Genomic DNA, 13,512 nt, shown 5'->3' on the forward strand with positions numbered 1-13,512 from the left:
GAGCTGCCCACCCCCTAGGCCTCCACCCTGCACATCTTATCCTGGGAGCCCCGTCACGCTGCGCCTCTGCCTCAGACCCCTGACCTTTAGTGGTGGGGTCGACTGGCTCACGGTCCTCATGTGGCTGGCTGCCCAGGTCATTCATGTTGACTGCCACGGTGGACTTGGTCTCCTGCTGGGCCCGCTTCATGCGGTCGTGCAGCACCTTGAAGAAGCGCTCTGACTTCTTGTCACTCATCATCAGGTTGTGGAAGGATTTCTGGAGATAGACAGTGGCCAGGGAGCAGCCTCAGCACTGGACCCTGCTCCTACGCAGGGCGTGGAGCAGGGGCCTGACTAAAGGCCTGGGTGCTGGCGGCTAGCATCCATGGCCACCCATGGGCGGCTCCATGCCCCATGTCTGTTCCTGCATCACGTGGTCCCTTCACCACCCCCACATATCCCTCTGCCCCAGCCAGGCCTGAGCCCATCTCCTCATCATCCTGCCCCCATCATGCCCACTCTTCTCACCGCTCAGCCTCTGCTCAGGCCTCCTGCCCTCCTCTTTCACACCCTCCTTGGCCTTCAGTGCCCAACTCAAGGCCCACCTCCTCCAAAAAAGGGAGGGAGGCAAAGGAAAGCATGTCCAGGCCCCAGGCCCCCCACACCTGGATCTCTGTGTTGCCACCATCCAGCAGGCGGATGGCCAGGCCAATGCTCTCCTGGAAGATCTTCTCATTCTTGGTGCTGGTGATGAGGTCGCATACCAACTTGGTGGCCCCCTCCTTGTCCAGCCGGCACTGCGTGGCTGCGATTGCCGACCAGTCTGGGTCCAGGCCTGCGGGGGGACTCAGTTGAGGGAGAGCTGGTGGGACAGGAGAGCGGAAGGGAGGGCCCAGGGGCAGGAGAAGGCGATACTGACCAGTGCCCATGGGGTCGGGAAGGTCCCCCCTCGAGGTGGACTTCCGGTTCTGGAGGTAGTTTTGCAGCAGCATCTTGCGCAGCTGATTACCCTGGGGGAGGATGGGAGTGAGGCCCCATTGTGGGTACAGTGCACCATTGACCACTGGCCCAATGGGCTTGACCCTGAGCCCCTGGGCACTCCTGACTGGCCCACCCAGCACTTGCCCCACCAGGGCACTCACCCGGTCCCCATACTTGGTTTTCTTGAGCAGCATCTGCTGCAGGGTCCGCAGCACCTTGATGCACAGCTTCTCCTCCGACTCCATGAGGTCCTTGGTGTGCTGGATCAGCCTGAGCCAGTCAAGGAGGCAGCTCAGGGCAGCCCCACGCTGCCTCGCTCCAGCCACTTTCCCGCCCCATCCCAGGCAGGAACACCTCCAGGCCCTCTGACCCCGTGAGCCTGTCTAGTCCCCACCGGGCCCTTCCCTGCCCTCGGCCGCTGCACCCCTGCTGCCCCCACACCCAGTGTCTCGCTCACTTGGACAGGAAGCCCCCACTCTCGCAGCGCTGGTAGGCCTCACTGCCCTCCAGGAAGAGCAGCTCAGGCCAGTGCAGGACGTCCACCAGCACGGACAGCTCAGCCTGCACCAGGGGCTTCAGCCGCTCCTCCAGGGCTGTGATGATGTCCTGGGGTGGGCAGGGCAGGGTCATTGCCAGACGCAAGAAATGACCTGGGTATGACTGCCATTCCCCTGACCCGAACGCCAAATGCCTCCACAGATTGCCCTGCCTCTGTCTGAGGGGCCCACACCCACAGAGACACCCTGAACACAGCATGATGTCTGTCTGCTCAGAGCCCTGGCTGGGAGCTGCAAGGCCTGGCTTCTCTCCCAGCTCTGTGTGACCTTGGGTAAACCCCTTACCCTCTCTGAGCCTCAGTCTCCCACCACGTGGGGAAAATAACCCACCACACCCAAGCTACCGGCCAACGAGATGGCGCACAGAAATGTGCTGCATAGACGGGAAGGTGCTGCAGGAGCCAGGGGTGGTCCCGAGCTCCAACCCCACTAGCAGGCCTCTGCGTTCTCCAGGCTTCCTCTGGAAGGAGGCTCCCCAGTCCCCTGCTGCAGGGCCCGCCCTTAGCAGCCCCAGAGTGGGGAGAAGCCAGCCAGCCCCTTCCTGGAAGTGTGAGCAGGACAGGAAGAAACACTCCCCGAGAATTTGCCCCTCCAAAGTAGGGGAGCTCCTGAGTCAACCAAGCAGCTCCCGTGGCAGATGCCAGGCAGCCCCACACCCACCTGCAGCTTCTCAATGATGTTCTTGTAGTCCCACTGGTTAGCGGTGGGGGTGACGCGGGGGAAGGCCCGCGTGGTTGCCTTGTAGCTGGAGGCGTTCCGCTGGGCGGCAGCTGCACAGCTGGCTCCACTGCTGAGCATCGAGCTGATGTGGGCGTCCAGGTCCATGGGCAGCGAGATGGCCCGGCCCTTGGCTGGGTGGGAAGGGAGGGGGTGCTGGTGCAGGGGCAGTTCAACTAGCCAGAGGCCAGGCTCAGGGCTGCCACACCAGGAGACAGAGTGAACTAGACTGAGGGTCTGGGGGACAGAGACCCCCCACCCTGGCCTACGCTTGAGGGACTGAGAGGCTTTCTTCCCCTTGTTGGGTAAAAGGAGAGTTTCTGCCTCTTTGATTACCCCCTGGCTCCACCCTGACTTCCCCCTCCTTTGTCTCACCTGTCTTCTCCTCTTCCCCAGCTGTCCCTAACAATCCACAGGCCTCCCTCCTGCCTGAGCCCATCTGCAAATACCCATAAAAAACTCTAGCTGGAGAATGTCGGCCAGCATCCTTCTCTGGGGAACTGACTCAGAGGAGAAAACAGCTTCTCTCAATTGCCAGGATGCCAGGCAGACACCAAGAAGGACTTACTGAGAACCACCTGGGAGCAGGAGATGGGCGAGCTTAGGGATAAAGTGTTTATTAGGAGGGCAGGCGTCCCCATTGTGAGCAGTGGAAGGAGTGGTTTGGAGCTGGTCAGTACCCTGGCACACTCACCCACCATGGCGAGGGTCCGGATGCAGGCCTCCACAGAGCCCTTATGCTGCTGCTGTAGCCACGGACACTCGAGGAGCCGTGTGGTGGACTGCAGCAGCTGCACCACAATCGTCTGGTGTGTCTGCAAGAAGTCACAGAGCCCGCTGCTGCAGCCCAGCCCCGCACCCTGGGCAACCCAAGGTCCAGGAACCAGGGCCCAATCAGAATGGGCATGGGTGGAGAGACAGAGCCTTCACTAGCCACCATAAGCCTCTGTGCTGGTTGGAAAAAGGTACTTGCATTCCCTTCAGCAGTGCACGACCTGCCCAGCTGTACACGGCAGCCCTGTAACTCCCCAAGGCTGTGGGCTCATAGCCATGTTGCTGACTCTTTCAAAAAATGTTTAAGGCCGGGCGCGGTGGCTCAAGCCTGTAATCCCAGCACTTTGGGAGGCCGAGACGGGCGGATCACGAGGCCAGGAGATCGAGAGACGATCCCGGCTAACACGGTGAAACCCCGTCTCTACTAAAAAATACAAAAAAACTAGCCGGGCGAGGTGGCGGGCGCCTGTAGTCCCAGCTACTCGGGAGGCTGAGGCAGGAGAACGGCGTAAACCCGGGAGGCGGAGCTTGCAGTGAGCTGAGATCCGGCCACTGCAGTCCAGCCTGGGTGACAGAGCAAGACTCCGTCTCAAAAAAAAAAAAAAAAAAAAAAAAAAAAATGTTTAAATAAATTAATGTTGTAAAAAGATGATGGATTTACATGGTTCAAAAACCAAAAGGTTATTTAAAAGATAACACTTTGAGGCTTGGCACAGTGGCTCACACCTGTAATCCCAGCACTTTGGGAGGCCGAAGTGGGTGGATCACTTGAGGTCAGGAGTTCGAGACCAGCCTGGCCAACATGGTGAAACCCCGTCTCTACTAAAAATACAAAAATTAGCCGGGTGTGGTGGCGGACGCCTGTAATCCCAGCTACTCGGGAGGCTGAGGCTGGAGAATTGCTTGAACCTGGGAGGCAGGGGTTGCAGTGAGCCAAGCCTGTGCCACTGCACTCCAGCCCGGGACACAGAGTGAGACTCCATCTCAAAAAAAAAAAAAGGTAACACTTTGAGAAGTCTCTCCCCCATCACTCTCACAGCCCTGGAGCTGATCAAGGATGGGGAAAGCTGACCCCAGTTACCAGAGTTCCATGGTCCCAAAGGGATCCCAGGGCCCAAACGATGTGTGTCAAAATACACCACCCTTCCTGGGAAGGCAGGACTCAGCATCTTTCCCCCCAGTCTTAGAAACGCTACCCCACACCACCCCAGCCCTATCCCCCTAAGTAGCCCCTTTTGTTGGTTTCTTTTGTATCCTTCCAGTGTTTCTTTGATCTCGGTCATGTAGCAGGGCCCTTCCTTAAGGGAACCTGGCTCGCTTTCATTCAGGGGGCTCTGGGCTGAGCACTGGCTCGAGTCTGGGAATCTGGGGATTGACTGAGGAGCCATGAATCTTTCGTGATTCAAATCAGGCTTCTGTACATTGGCCTGGAGCCCTTCTGCTTAGGCCTTCAGAAGACTACCTGCCTATTTCAGTTCTAAGATCACTGTGATCAACTAGCCAGCACGAAGGATCTCTGCCAGGGAGACTGTCGTGATCCCTGCTTTGGCTGTGCCATCCCATGCATGGCACATCCACCTTTTCTTTGGTGAGTAAGTGCTGCTACTTTGGAATCTGCCACACCCACTGGACTTAGGAGTTCCTGCTGGATAATACCATTCCCACTGTCATCCCGGCCCACAGAAACTGGGATATGCTTGTTGTTTTAAACTGCTAGGTTTGGGGATAATTTGTTAACACAGTATAAATAACTAATACACTTAGGCCGGGCACGGTGGCTGACACCTGTAATCCCAGCACTTTGGGAGGCCAAGGCGGGCAGATCATGAGGTTAGGAGATTGAGACCATCCTGGCTAACATGGTGAAACCCCATCTCTACTAAAAATACAAAAATTAGCCGGGCGTGGTGGCGGGCGCCTGTAGTCCCAGCTACTCGGGAGGCCGAGGCAGGAGAATGGTGTGAACCCAGGAGGCAGAGCTTGTAGTGAGCAGGTATGGCGCCACTGCACTCCAGCCTGGGCGACAGAGCGAAACTCCGTCTCAAAAAAAAAAAAAAAAAAAAAAAGATAATACACTTATGTATCCTTTTGCTACTTCTTTATGTACTATAAGCAAATATGAAGATATATTCTTATTTCTCCCCTTCCTTTCACAAAAGCTAGGCAAGTTGGCCCTGGGGTGGCGGGAGAGGAGAAGCTCACCTGCAGGGAAGTGCTGTTCTCAGAGAACGGGGAGCTGAAGAAGGCGTTGATGGTGTCCAGCACGACGCTCAGCACGTACTTCTCCAGGGCGGGGTCAGCCACACGCTTCTCACGCTTGCTGCAGACCTGAGGCAGGGGACAGGGATGCCTGGGGGGGTCCTCACATGGGGCCCCTCCACTCCCACCCCTCCTGGGGGGCTTTGCCCACACCCCACACGGGGACAGACCCGCGCCATGTCCAGGGTGAAGTTCTCAAAGAGCATCCAGATGTGGTTGCTGGTATAGATCTCCTTCATCTCCACCTCCGTGTCCACATAGCAGTGGTTCACGAAGTTCACATAGGCCATTTTCACCTGGGCAGCGGGCGGGAGGTCAGGGGCGTGAGCAGGCCGCCCGGCTGGGCTGTCCCTGCCACATTGCTCCTGTCCCCTGGCCTCCCAGTTCCTGCCCAATTCCCTGGCTTGGCTTTGCCCACTCTTCCTGTCCCGTGGCTTTACCCGCCCCTTCGCCCCATCTCCAGCCGTCTTGCCCAGTGCCCCGATCCCCACCTCAGTGATGCAGTCCTCATGCGTCACCACAGACACCACATCCTCCAGCGGCAGCAGGGAGGTGCACTTGATCTCAGTGTAGACGTTTTTGCCCTCGGCGCAGGCAGCCAGCAGGTCCACCAGGGAAATGTGGTACATGAGGGGGCTGTGGTCCTCCACGCCATCGCGGGCGGCCTTCATCATGTCCAGCAGGTGGGCCAGCGATGCCTTATCGTTGTAGAACACGACCACATCGTCACCTGCATTGGTCAGCTGCGGGCAGGAGGGGGCACGTGTCTCACACTCTTGGTCCAGCAGGCCCTGGGCTCTCCTCTCCTTTGCTTACCAGGGGGAAACTGGGACTCTGACCACAGAGTCCCACCTGAAATCAGGAAATCCTCCCCTGGCTGGGATTTGGGGGTTCCCCAGCTGATGTCTCAGGCCCTCTGCCAGCAGAGATACTGACCCCAGGACCCAGAAAGTCCCTGCTTCTCCCCACTGGAAAGAAGTCCCATAGGGGTCATCTCAGAGGCAGCTTCCTCCAGGAAGCTCTCGCTAATCCTGTCCTGCTCACCCCCTCCCTCCCCTGGGCTCCCACAGCAGTTATTTAAACCCTCCTCACTGAGCACACACCACATCCCTCTCGTGCCAGCGACTGCATTATTCACAGTAACATAATAATAGCAATTAATAATTAACACTGCGCAGCAGTTCCAGCACATCGTGTCTTGTTTATGATGTCCTAATCTCCCTTCAGTGTTTGCTCCTTTCTCCCCCTGCCGCCTACACTGTCAGATGCTCAGGGGCAGGGACCACGTCTGTTCCAGATTTAGACCTAGCCCTTTATCCTTCATGCCTTCACTCAACGCGTGTCTGTTGAGAACCTACTATGCGCCACACACTGGAGCCCTCGCATGCACACAAACGATGGGGTCCCTGCCTGTGCCCCCCAGGAGCTGGCACTCAGCTGATGTCCCCCGTGCACGTACAATCCGTGGCACATAGTGGGTGCTTCCTGATTTTAAATGAACGATGACAATTGACAAGTGAAGGAATGCGTGCTTAATTTCTTTCTGGCCTATTGTCTGAGTTCTGCTGGGTGTCTGATGCTGCTGGGACCCTGTTTGCGTTCTATCAGGTCCATAGCCTGAGTTCTACCACATCTGCAGCCTCACTTCTCCCTCTGCGTCCCCTCCATGGTCAGCAGCTGAATGTTCCTTTTGTGACCCACCGTCTGACTTCTCTAACTCTGCAGCCTTCCCGCCAAGCCTCTGCTCTGGGTCCCCACCCCAAGATCCCTGAGCACCCCTCAGCCCCGCCCTCACCTCAGTCATGATCATGTCCTGGCACTTCTTGACGTACTTGCCCTCAGCCTTGATGACAGTGTGCAGGAAGTCCAGGTACTGCACATGGCGCCCGTGCGTGGCCAGCAGGTGCACGAAGTGCTGCAACACGGGCTCGCTGATCTCGGAGCAGAGCTGATAGTTGTTCAGGAAGATGTGTTGCATGGTCTCTGCCTCCAGGAGCTGCAGTGGGGGGCATCTGTCAGAAAGAGTTCTGGGCCCTGCCCCCACCCTCCCACCTCCCGCCTCGTCCAGGTGCTCCAGCCCTGCACCCTCACCCCTGGTGTGAGGAAAAGGTGCAGGTGCTTGTGCAGCAGGGCCTGGTTGCCAGGGTTCCCTGCACAGAACTTCTGCAGGAACTGGTGCGTGTAGCGTAGGATCTCCATCATCTTGGCATCACCCTGGGCACAGGAGGCAGGGAGAGGGTGTTGGGCCCACCAAGGAGGGAGGCGAGGCCCCAGCTGAGCTCCGACAGGAGCAGGGGTGTGTTGGGCTTGGGACTGGGGCCATGAAGAGGCCAGGGTAAAGGGAAAGTGGGGCCCCCAGGTCAGGATGGAAACGTGTGAGGGGCGGGAGCTCAATGGCCGAGATGAGGCTGGAGTTGGGGCAAGGCGACAGGGTCACGGTCAGTGTCAGGGTGAGGCCTGGGACATACTGAGATCAAGATCAGTCATGGCAAGGGGCTGAGGGTCAAAAGGGGAGATGAGATGAAGATTGGAGTCAGGAGCCAGGGTGGGCCTGGTGACAGGTCAGCGTAAGATGTCAGGATGAGGAATCAAAACCAGGGGTCAGGACAAGGCCAGCACTGATGTCATGGGTCAAAGAGAAGTTGGGTTCAGTTAGGGTCAACGTGGGTCAAGGTAAGGAAGCTGAGGGTCAAAGGTTGAGATGAAGCTGAGATTATCAGGGTTAGGTTAGAGAGGGGGAAAAAAGGGAGTCAAGATCAAGAATCAGCATGAGGCTGCACTTAAATCAAGGTCAAAGGGGATTAGGATGAGGGGTAGAGGGTCAAAGGTGATACTAAGACAGGGTTCAGGGGTCAAGGCATGCCTGCAAACAAACAGGGCAGTGTAAGAGGCCAGGTGAGGATGGGAGAGGTTGCCTGCATTAGGGCCTAGCGTACGGGTGAGGTCGGGGTTCAGGGGGAAGCCGCCCCAGGGAGTCAGAGGTCAGAAGTCAGAGCCACCTTGTCGTAGGGGATCTGCAGCAGGTCCAGCATGACCTTGTGGGCATCCATGTTCTTCAGCAGCCGTTGCTGCTTCTTCCTCATTTGCTCCCCGACCCCGCACATCTTATTCAGCCTTTCCAGGATCTGCAGGGGAGGCGGGTGAGCCAGAGCCCCTTCCCTACTTCTCAGGCTGCCCTCTGCCTGGCCCACCACAGACAAGTTCCAGCTGGCACCCGGGACAGGAAGGGGGAAGGAGGTCACGGGCGCTGAATCAGACCCTCGCAACAGGCCAGGGAAGCACTAAAAAACCCAATTCCACCCATAAAAGTAAATAGAACAATATGACTGCAAAATGGAATTTCATGAAATTCCTTCAGCTTTAAAATAATTCCATCTGGACCTTGGCAGGGCTGTTTTTAATGTGCAGCAAAGGCTGGAAGATGTCTATTGTGAGGGCCAGTGGCTGGCCGACGGAGAGGCACAGGAGGCCTGGCCAGCGGGAGACCCCAGGACCATTGGGGCTACAGAGCCCTACCCCGAGGACCCTTGGCCACTCACGCCCTTGACAATCTGGTAGTTCTCACTGCTTTTCTCCCCTGGTGGGTGCAGAAAGCCCTCCTCGTCCGTGGGCCGCTGGAAGCACAGAGAGGATGGAGGTCAGCCAGGCCCAGCCCTCACAGGGAGGTCTGCCCTGGCCCCCTGCAGCCCCGCTCACCTCCTTCTTGTCCTTGGCTGCACCTGCCTCCACCTCCTCGCCCTTGCCGCTGCCCTTCTTGTCCACCCACAGCTCTGACTTCTCCACCATGGTCCGCAGCCGGTCCAGCTCTGACTTGATCACCTTGTAGTTCTCCACGTCCTGCGCTGAGATCAGCAGCTGAACCTGAAGGTAGAGGATGGGCCTGGCTGGTGAGATGGGCTCCAGGTAGGTCCATGCCACTTAGAGACCTCCAGCATCTCCCCTACTCGAGGGTTCCCCTCCCAGCATCACCTGCCACCACCTGCCTCTCTCCACCAAGCCAATTCCCACTCAATGTTTCTGGCTCTGCCATAAGCCCACCACCTCCAGGAAGCCTTCCCTGATGGCCACAGGCCTCCCTGCACTGCCTGCCCTGAGCTGCCACATAACCTGGCTTCAGTTACTCACTGACTAGTGCCTCAAGTGGCTGTGGTCTGTCACTCATCCACTGAGACCCCAAACAGGCAGGGCAAAGCATAGTGGCAGCCCTGAACCCTGAAGGCCCAGGCCTGCGTCTGACTGCCACCATTCTCACTCTGGGTCAGTGGGCAATGGAGGAAAGCTCCCTGGGCCTGGATTCCTCCCCGCTCTGGAATGGGAGGGAGAGTAGTAACCTCGCTTCAGGGCTGCTATGAGAATGCCATGCAATAATGCAAGTCCAGTGCTCAGTGCCTGGTACATGGCAGACACTTATTTTTTAAAGGCCAACACTGACTGGTATTGATATTTCACAGGGAGCTGTCGGGACTGCGTGACATCACAACAGCAAACGCCAGTCACGTCAGTGAGAGTTGTCTGCATGCTAGGCATGATTTGAAGCATTTAGCATAGGTGCACATAATAGAGTTGGCAAACTGTAAAGTGCTGTCCACATTGTAAGAAATGGCAGGCACTAAGCCAGGTCAGGAGATTCAGTCTTCACCTAGGAGCTCAGCAAGGCTGAAAACCCCAAATGTGCATCCCAAGTTAACCCCTGAGCTGTAAGCTCCTTAATCATCGTTTACTGTCCCCCAGTGCCCGGTGCAGGCCTCATGCTCAGGGCCAGGGCCAGGTAGTCCCGTCACCTGCTTGAAGGTGTGCATGGCCTCCTGGCGCTGGCTGAAGTGCTTGAACAGCAGCTGCAGGGCACCCGAGACCAGCGGCGCATAGTCGTGCATGGTGAGGTGGATGAGCACGCGCAGGAACATGCGGCCGCCCTCGTCATCCACCTCCAGCATGCTGCTTGTCTTCCTGCGGACACGAGGGCGCAGGGCGCGTGGGTGAGACTGGCACGCTCCCTGCTGTCCGTGGCCGGTAAGGGGGCCCTGGCACAAGCACACTCCCCGCCACCCACTCAGCAGATGCAGGGCCAGTCTAAATGTGTTTAAAATATTGACACTTTCTCAGCAGTTTAACAGCCACTCCCCTGAATCCCCGGAGTGACCCATGTCTCCTGGGATCTCTCAGGACTTCCCTTGATTAAGCAACTGAAGCAAGAACTCTTTTATTTATTTATTCATTTATTGAGACAGTCTTGCTCTGTCGCCCAGGATGGAATGCAGCCAGTGGCATTATCTCGGCTCACTGCAACCTCCACCTCCCAGATTCAAATAATTCTCCTGCCTCAACCTCCTGAGTAGCTGGGATTACCATTATGCGCCAACACACCTGGCTAATGTTTGTATTTTTAGTAGAGACAGGGTTTCACCATGTTGGCCAGGCTGGTCTCGAACTCCTGACCTCAAGTGATCTGCCCGCCTCGGCCTCCCTAAGTGCTGGGATTACAGGCGTGAGCCACCGCGCCCAGCCAGAAGCAAGGACTCTTAACACAGATCCCACTGCCACCATGCCGGGGATTCATGGATAGAAGCTGGGCCCATGAACAGAGATGGAGAAAACGTTACATCTTTATTTTTCCCAACCTCTAACCAAAATACAGCATTTCCTTCAATGAGGAAATATTTGTGGCACCTGTGAGTCTGTCACCAATAAATATCACATATGTTTTCACACCACCTCGGAGTTGTTAAAATCACAAAATATCGTTTATATTCGTCGCTCCCTTGAAGTAATGGTACTAATTATACCCACCGGTGCAGCTCGCTACTTAACGTATTAGCAAAGAGGCACATATATCACTGTCACTGCTAATTTGTTTTCTCCAATATTTTGATAACTGTCACTCCAAGCCATTGGTTCCCTTTGTCTTGTTATGTGCTTTATTTTATGAGTTTACAATCACCATTCTGAAAAGCAGTCCGTAGGCCCTGCTAGACCCAGGCATAAGCCTGGCCCCAAGATGCTAAGAGCCCCCAGTAAGCCTCTGCCTCCAGCCCCTCAGGGCTTCGGGTGGATGGGCTGCATGTCCCCACACTTCCTCCCTCCTCTGGGACTGGGGACGTTGTTCCAGCTATCCAGCTACCTGATTCAAGGCCACTGCACAAGAGAGGCACACCTGCCCTGAGTAGGGGTGGAAGAATGGCGGGATGACTAGGAACCAAAGGGCCCCCGAGATCAGTGGGACTGGGGAGGCAGGGGAGGGGCTGAGCACAAAGCCCAGTGAGGGTCTGCAGAGAGAATGGCAGAGGGAAGGGCCAGCCCCCAGCCCAAGAACCCAGACCAGCCCAAGAGGGGGTATCGAGCCTCCCAACCCCACACACCCCTGCAGCTCAACCCTGGCCTCACCCCACTCCAAACATGGCCTCCGCCTGCTCCCCGATACGATCCAGGTTCATGTTGGCAGCTGTGGGGAGAGGGGCAGATGGGAGCAGGTGGTAGGCCCAGCCCAGGAAAGAGGGGAGCACAGGCAGATACTCACACCACCCTCTTTCCTGCACTGGCTGCACAGCAGCTGCTCTGCCTGCCCCTTTCTGGGAAGGAACCAAGTAGGGGAGGAGTCACAGCCCCCTACTTCCCTGCAGGGCAGTACAAAGTGGGCAGAGATCCAGGCTGGGGAGTCAGGAGATCAGGTCCTGGTCAAGCTCTGCCTCTGATTGGTTGTCACCTTGAGCAAGTCCCTGCTTTTCTGTGAGCCTCAGTTTCCCCATTTGGAAAATGAAGGGAAGGGTGCCTGCCCTTCCCCCTCACTGAGGCAATTAAATGAGACAATGGAGAGAAAAGGCCTTTGCGGACTAGAAAAAGGAGCAGGGCTTGGGAGCTGGCTCCACCCCACTGCTGTGTATCCCTGGGGAAGTCGCACAGCCTCAGCCTGAAGGCAGGGCAGGGGCTCACTGGTGGAGTCGAAGGCAGGGGCTGTGCCATCAGCCCCGCTGTCCTGCATGGGAAACACCTCCACGAACTCTTTCTTGAAGACAGACAGCAGATAGGAGATGCGGTAATCCAGGCGGACATTGAGGATGAACTGGAGAAGAGGGGAAAGAATGAGGAAAGGGTCAGGTGAGGATGGGGTGAGGACTGACCTGAGGTCAGAAGGCCCTTCCTACTTTATGGGGGGCAGGGAGCCCCCAAAAAGGCTCTAGCACTTGGGGTAGCGGGGTCCTCAGCACAGTCATTCGGGACGCTCCAGGATGTCACAGCAAAAAAAACAAGACCCCTCTCCCCAAGGAGGCCCAGGGTGCCCTCTCCTCAGCTCTTGCCCCAGTGATGGAGGATGGGGGCCTCCTCTCAGCATGAGGCAGTGAGCACCCCTGCACCCAGCCCACTCAGTCCCTCTTTCCCAGGTTAGACACTGACAGGAAGGGGAATGAAGCTCCCAGGTCCAAATCCTGACTCTTGTTCTCCTATCCTGCTCAGCCAAACAGACCCTGGATACTCACAGGAGGGGAAACTGAGGCCTGTGAGGGAGGAGGAGCGGCTACTGTGGGGCAGACGTGAGGATGCAGGGTTTGCAGACATGGGTGAGTCACACAGCCTCATGGCACACAGGGCCTTTGGCCAAGCCCCAGGATGCAGACATGGAAGGCCCAGCCCTCAGAATGAGTCAGAAGCTCCCTCCACTCTGACTCCCCGCCAGAGGTCCCCCATGGAGGTCACTGCACTACCCTTCCTGCCCTCTGGTGACAGCAAGGCAAAAGCAAGCATCCCCATCCCTTTTCGGGGATGAGCCCCTTCCTGGGGTGTGGCTGGGGAGTCTCAGATGAGACCAGAACAGCGATGACCGCATCCACCTTGCCAAGAAACAGGTTCTTAAATCTCTAGCTCTGCTTCAAAATCCCTGTGACCCTGGGAAAGTCCCCTCCCCGCTTTTACTTTCCCCATCTGTAAAATGGGAGAATTGAGTTAGACTTCAGTGCACGTCAGAATCACCTGGAGGGTTTGTCACAACACAGCCCACAGGGCCCCTCTCCAGTGTTCCTGACCCAGTAGGTCTAGGGTGGGGCCCGAGAATGTGCATTTCTGTTTTTCTTTTCATTTATTTATCATTATTACTAATTTTTTAATAGAGATGGGGTCTCACCCAGGCAGGTCTTGAACTCTGAGCTCAAGCAATTCTCCTATCTTGGCCTCCCCAAGTGCTGGGATTACAGGCGTGAGCCACTGCGCCCAACCGAGAATGTGCATTTCTAGCAAGCTCCCAGGTGAGGCT

General features: G+C 56.8%; 1 protein-coding gene across 2 annotated transcripts in view; it reads right to left on the reverse strand.

Annotated features, from left to right (window-relative positions):
* LOC105474470 (inositol 1,4,5-trisphosphate receptor type 3) overlaps positions 1-13,512 on the reverse strand; it is a 76,107-nt gene that overhangs the window by 11,299 nt on the left and 51,296 nt on the right. For both annotated transcript variants that reach the window (XR_982787.3, XM_011729135.3), the window contains exons 23-40: positions 12,198-12,327; positions 11,652-11,709; positions 10,052-10,217; positions 8,967-9,131; positions 8,810-8,884; positions 8,270-8,395; positions 7,362-7,484; positions 7,066-7,266; positions 5,762-6,013; positions 5,441-5,566; positions 5,214-5,339; positions 2,932-3,052; positions 2,181-2,371; positions 1,421-1,569; positions 1,125-1,233; positions 902-992; positions 648-817; positions 85-259 (exon numbers count right to left, since the gene is read on the reverse strand). Coding sequence is in view for 1 of the 2 variants with exons in the window: in XM_011729135.3 (XP_011727437.2) it covers positions 85-259; positions 648-817; positions 902-992; positions 1,125-1,233; positions 1,421-1,569; positions 2,181-2,371; positions 2,932-3,052; positions 5,214-5,339; positions 5,441-5,566; positions 5,762-6,013; positions 7,066-7,266; positions 7,362-7,484; positions 8,270-8,395; positions 8,810-8,884; positions 8,967-9,131; positions 10,052-10,217; positions 11,652-11,709; positions 12,198-12,327 (2,554 nt within the window). In the remaining variant the exon portion in view is untranslated. The remainder of the gene's footprint in view (positions 1-84; positions 260-647; positions 818-901; positions 993-1,124; positions 1,234-1,420; positions 1,570-2,180; positions 2,372-2,931; positions 3,053-5,213; positions 5,340-5,440; positions 5,567-5,761; positions 6,014-7,065; positions 7,267-7,361; positions 7,485-8,269; positions 8,396-8,809; positions 8,885-8,966; positions 9,132-10,051; positions 10,218-11,651; positions 11,710-12,197; positions 12,328-13,512) is intronic.

This window comes from Macaca nemestrina, chromosome 5 (genome assembly GCF_043159975.1).
Source record: "Macaca nemestrina isolate mMacNem1 chromosome 5, mMacNem.hap1, whole genome shotgun sequence".
NCBI lineage: Eukaryota > Metazoa > Chordata > Mammalia > Primates > Cercopithecidae > Macaca > Macaca nemestrina.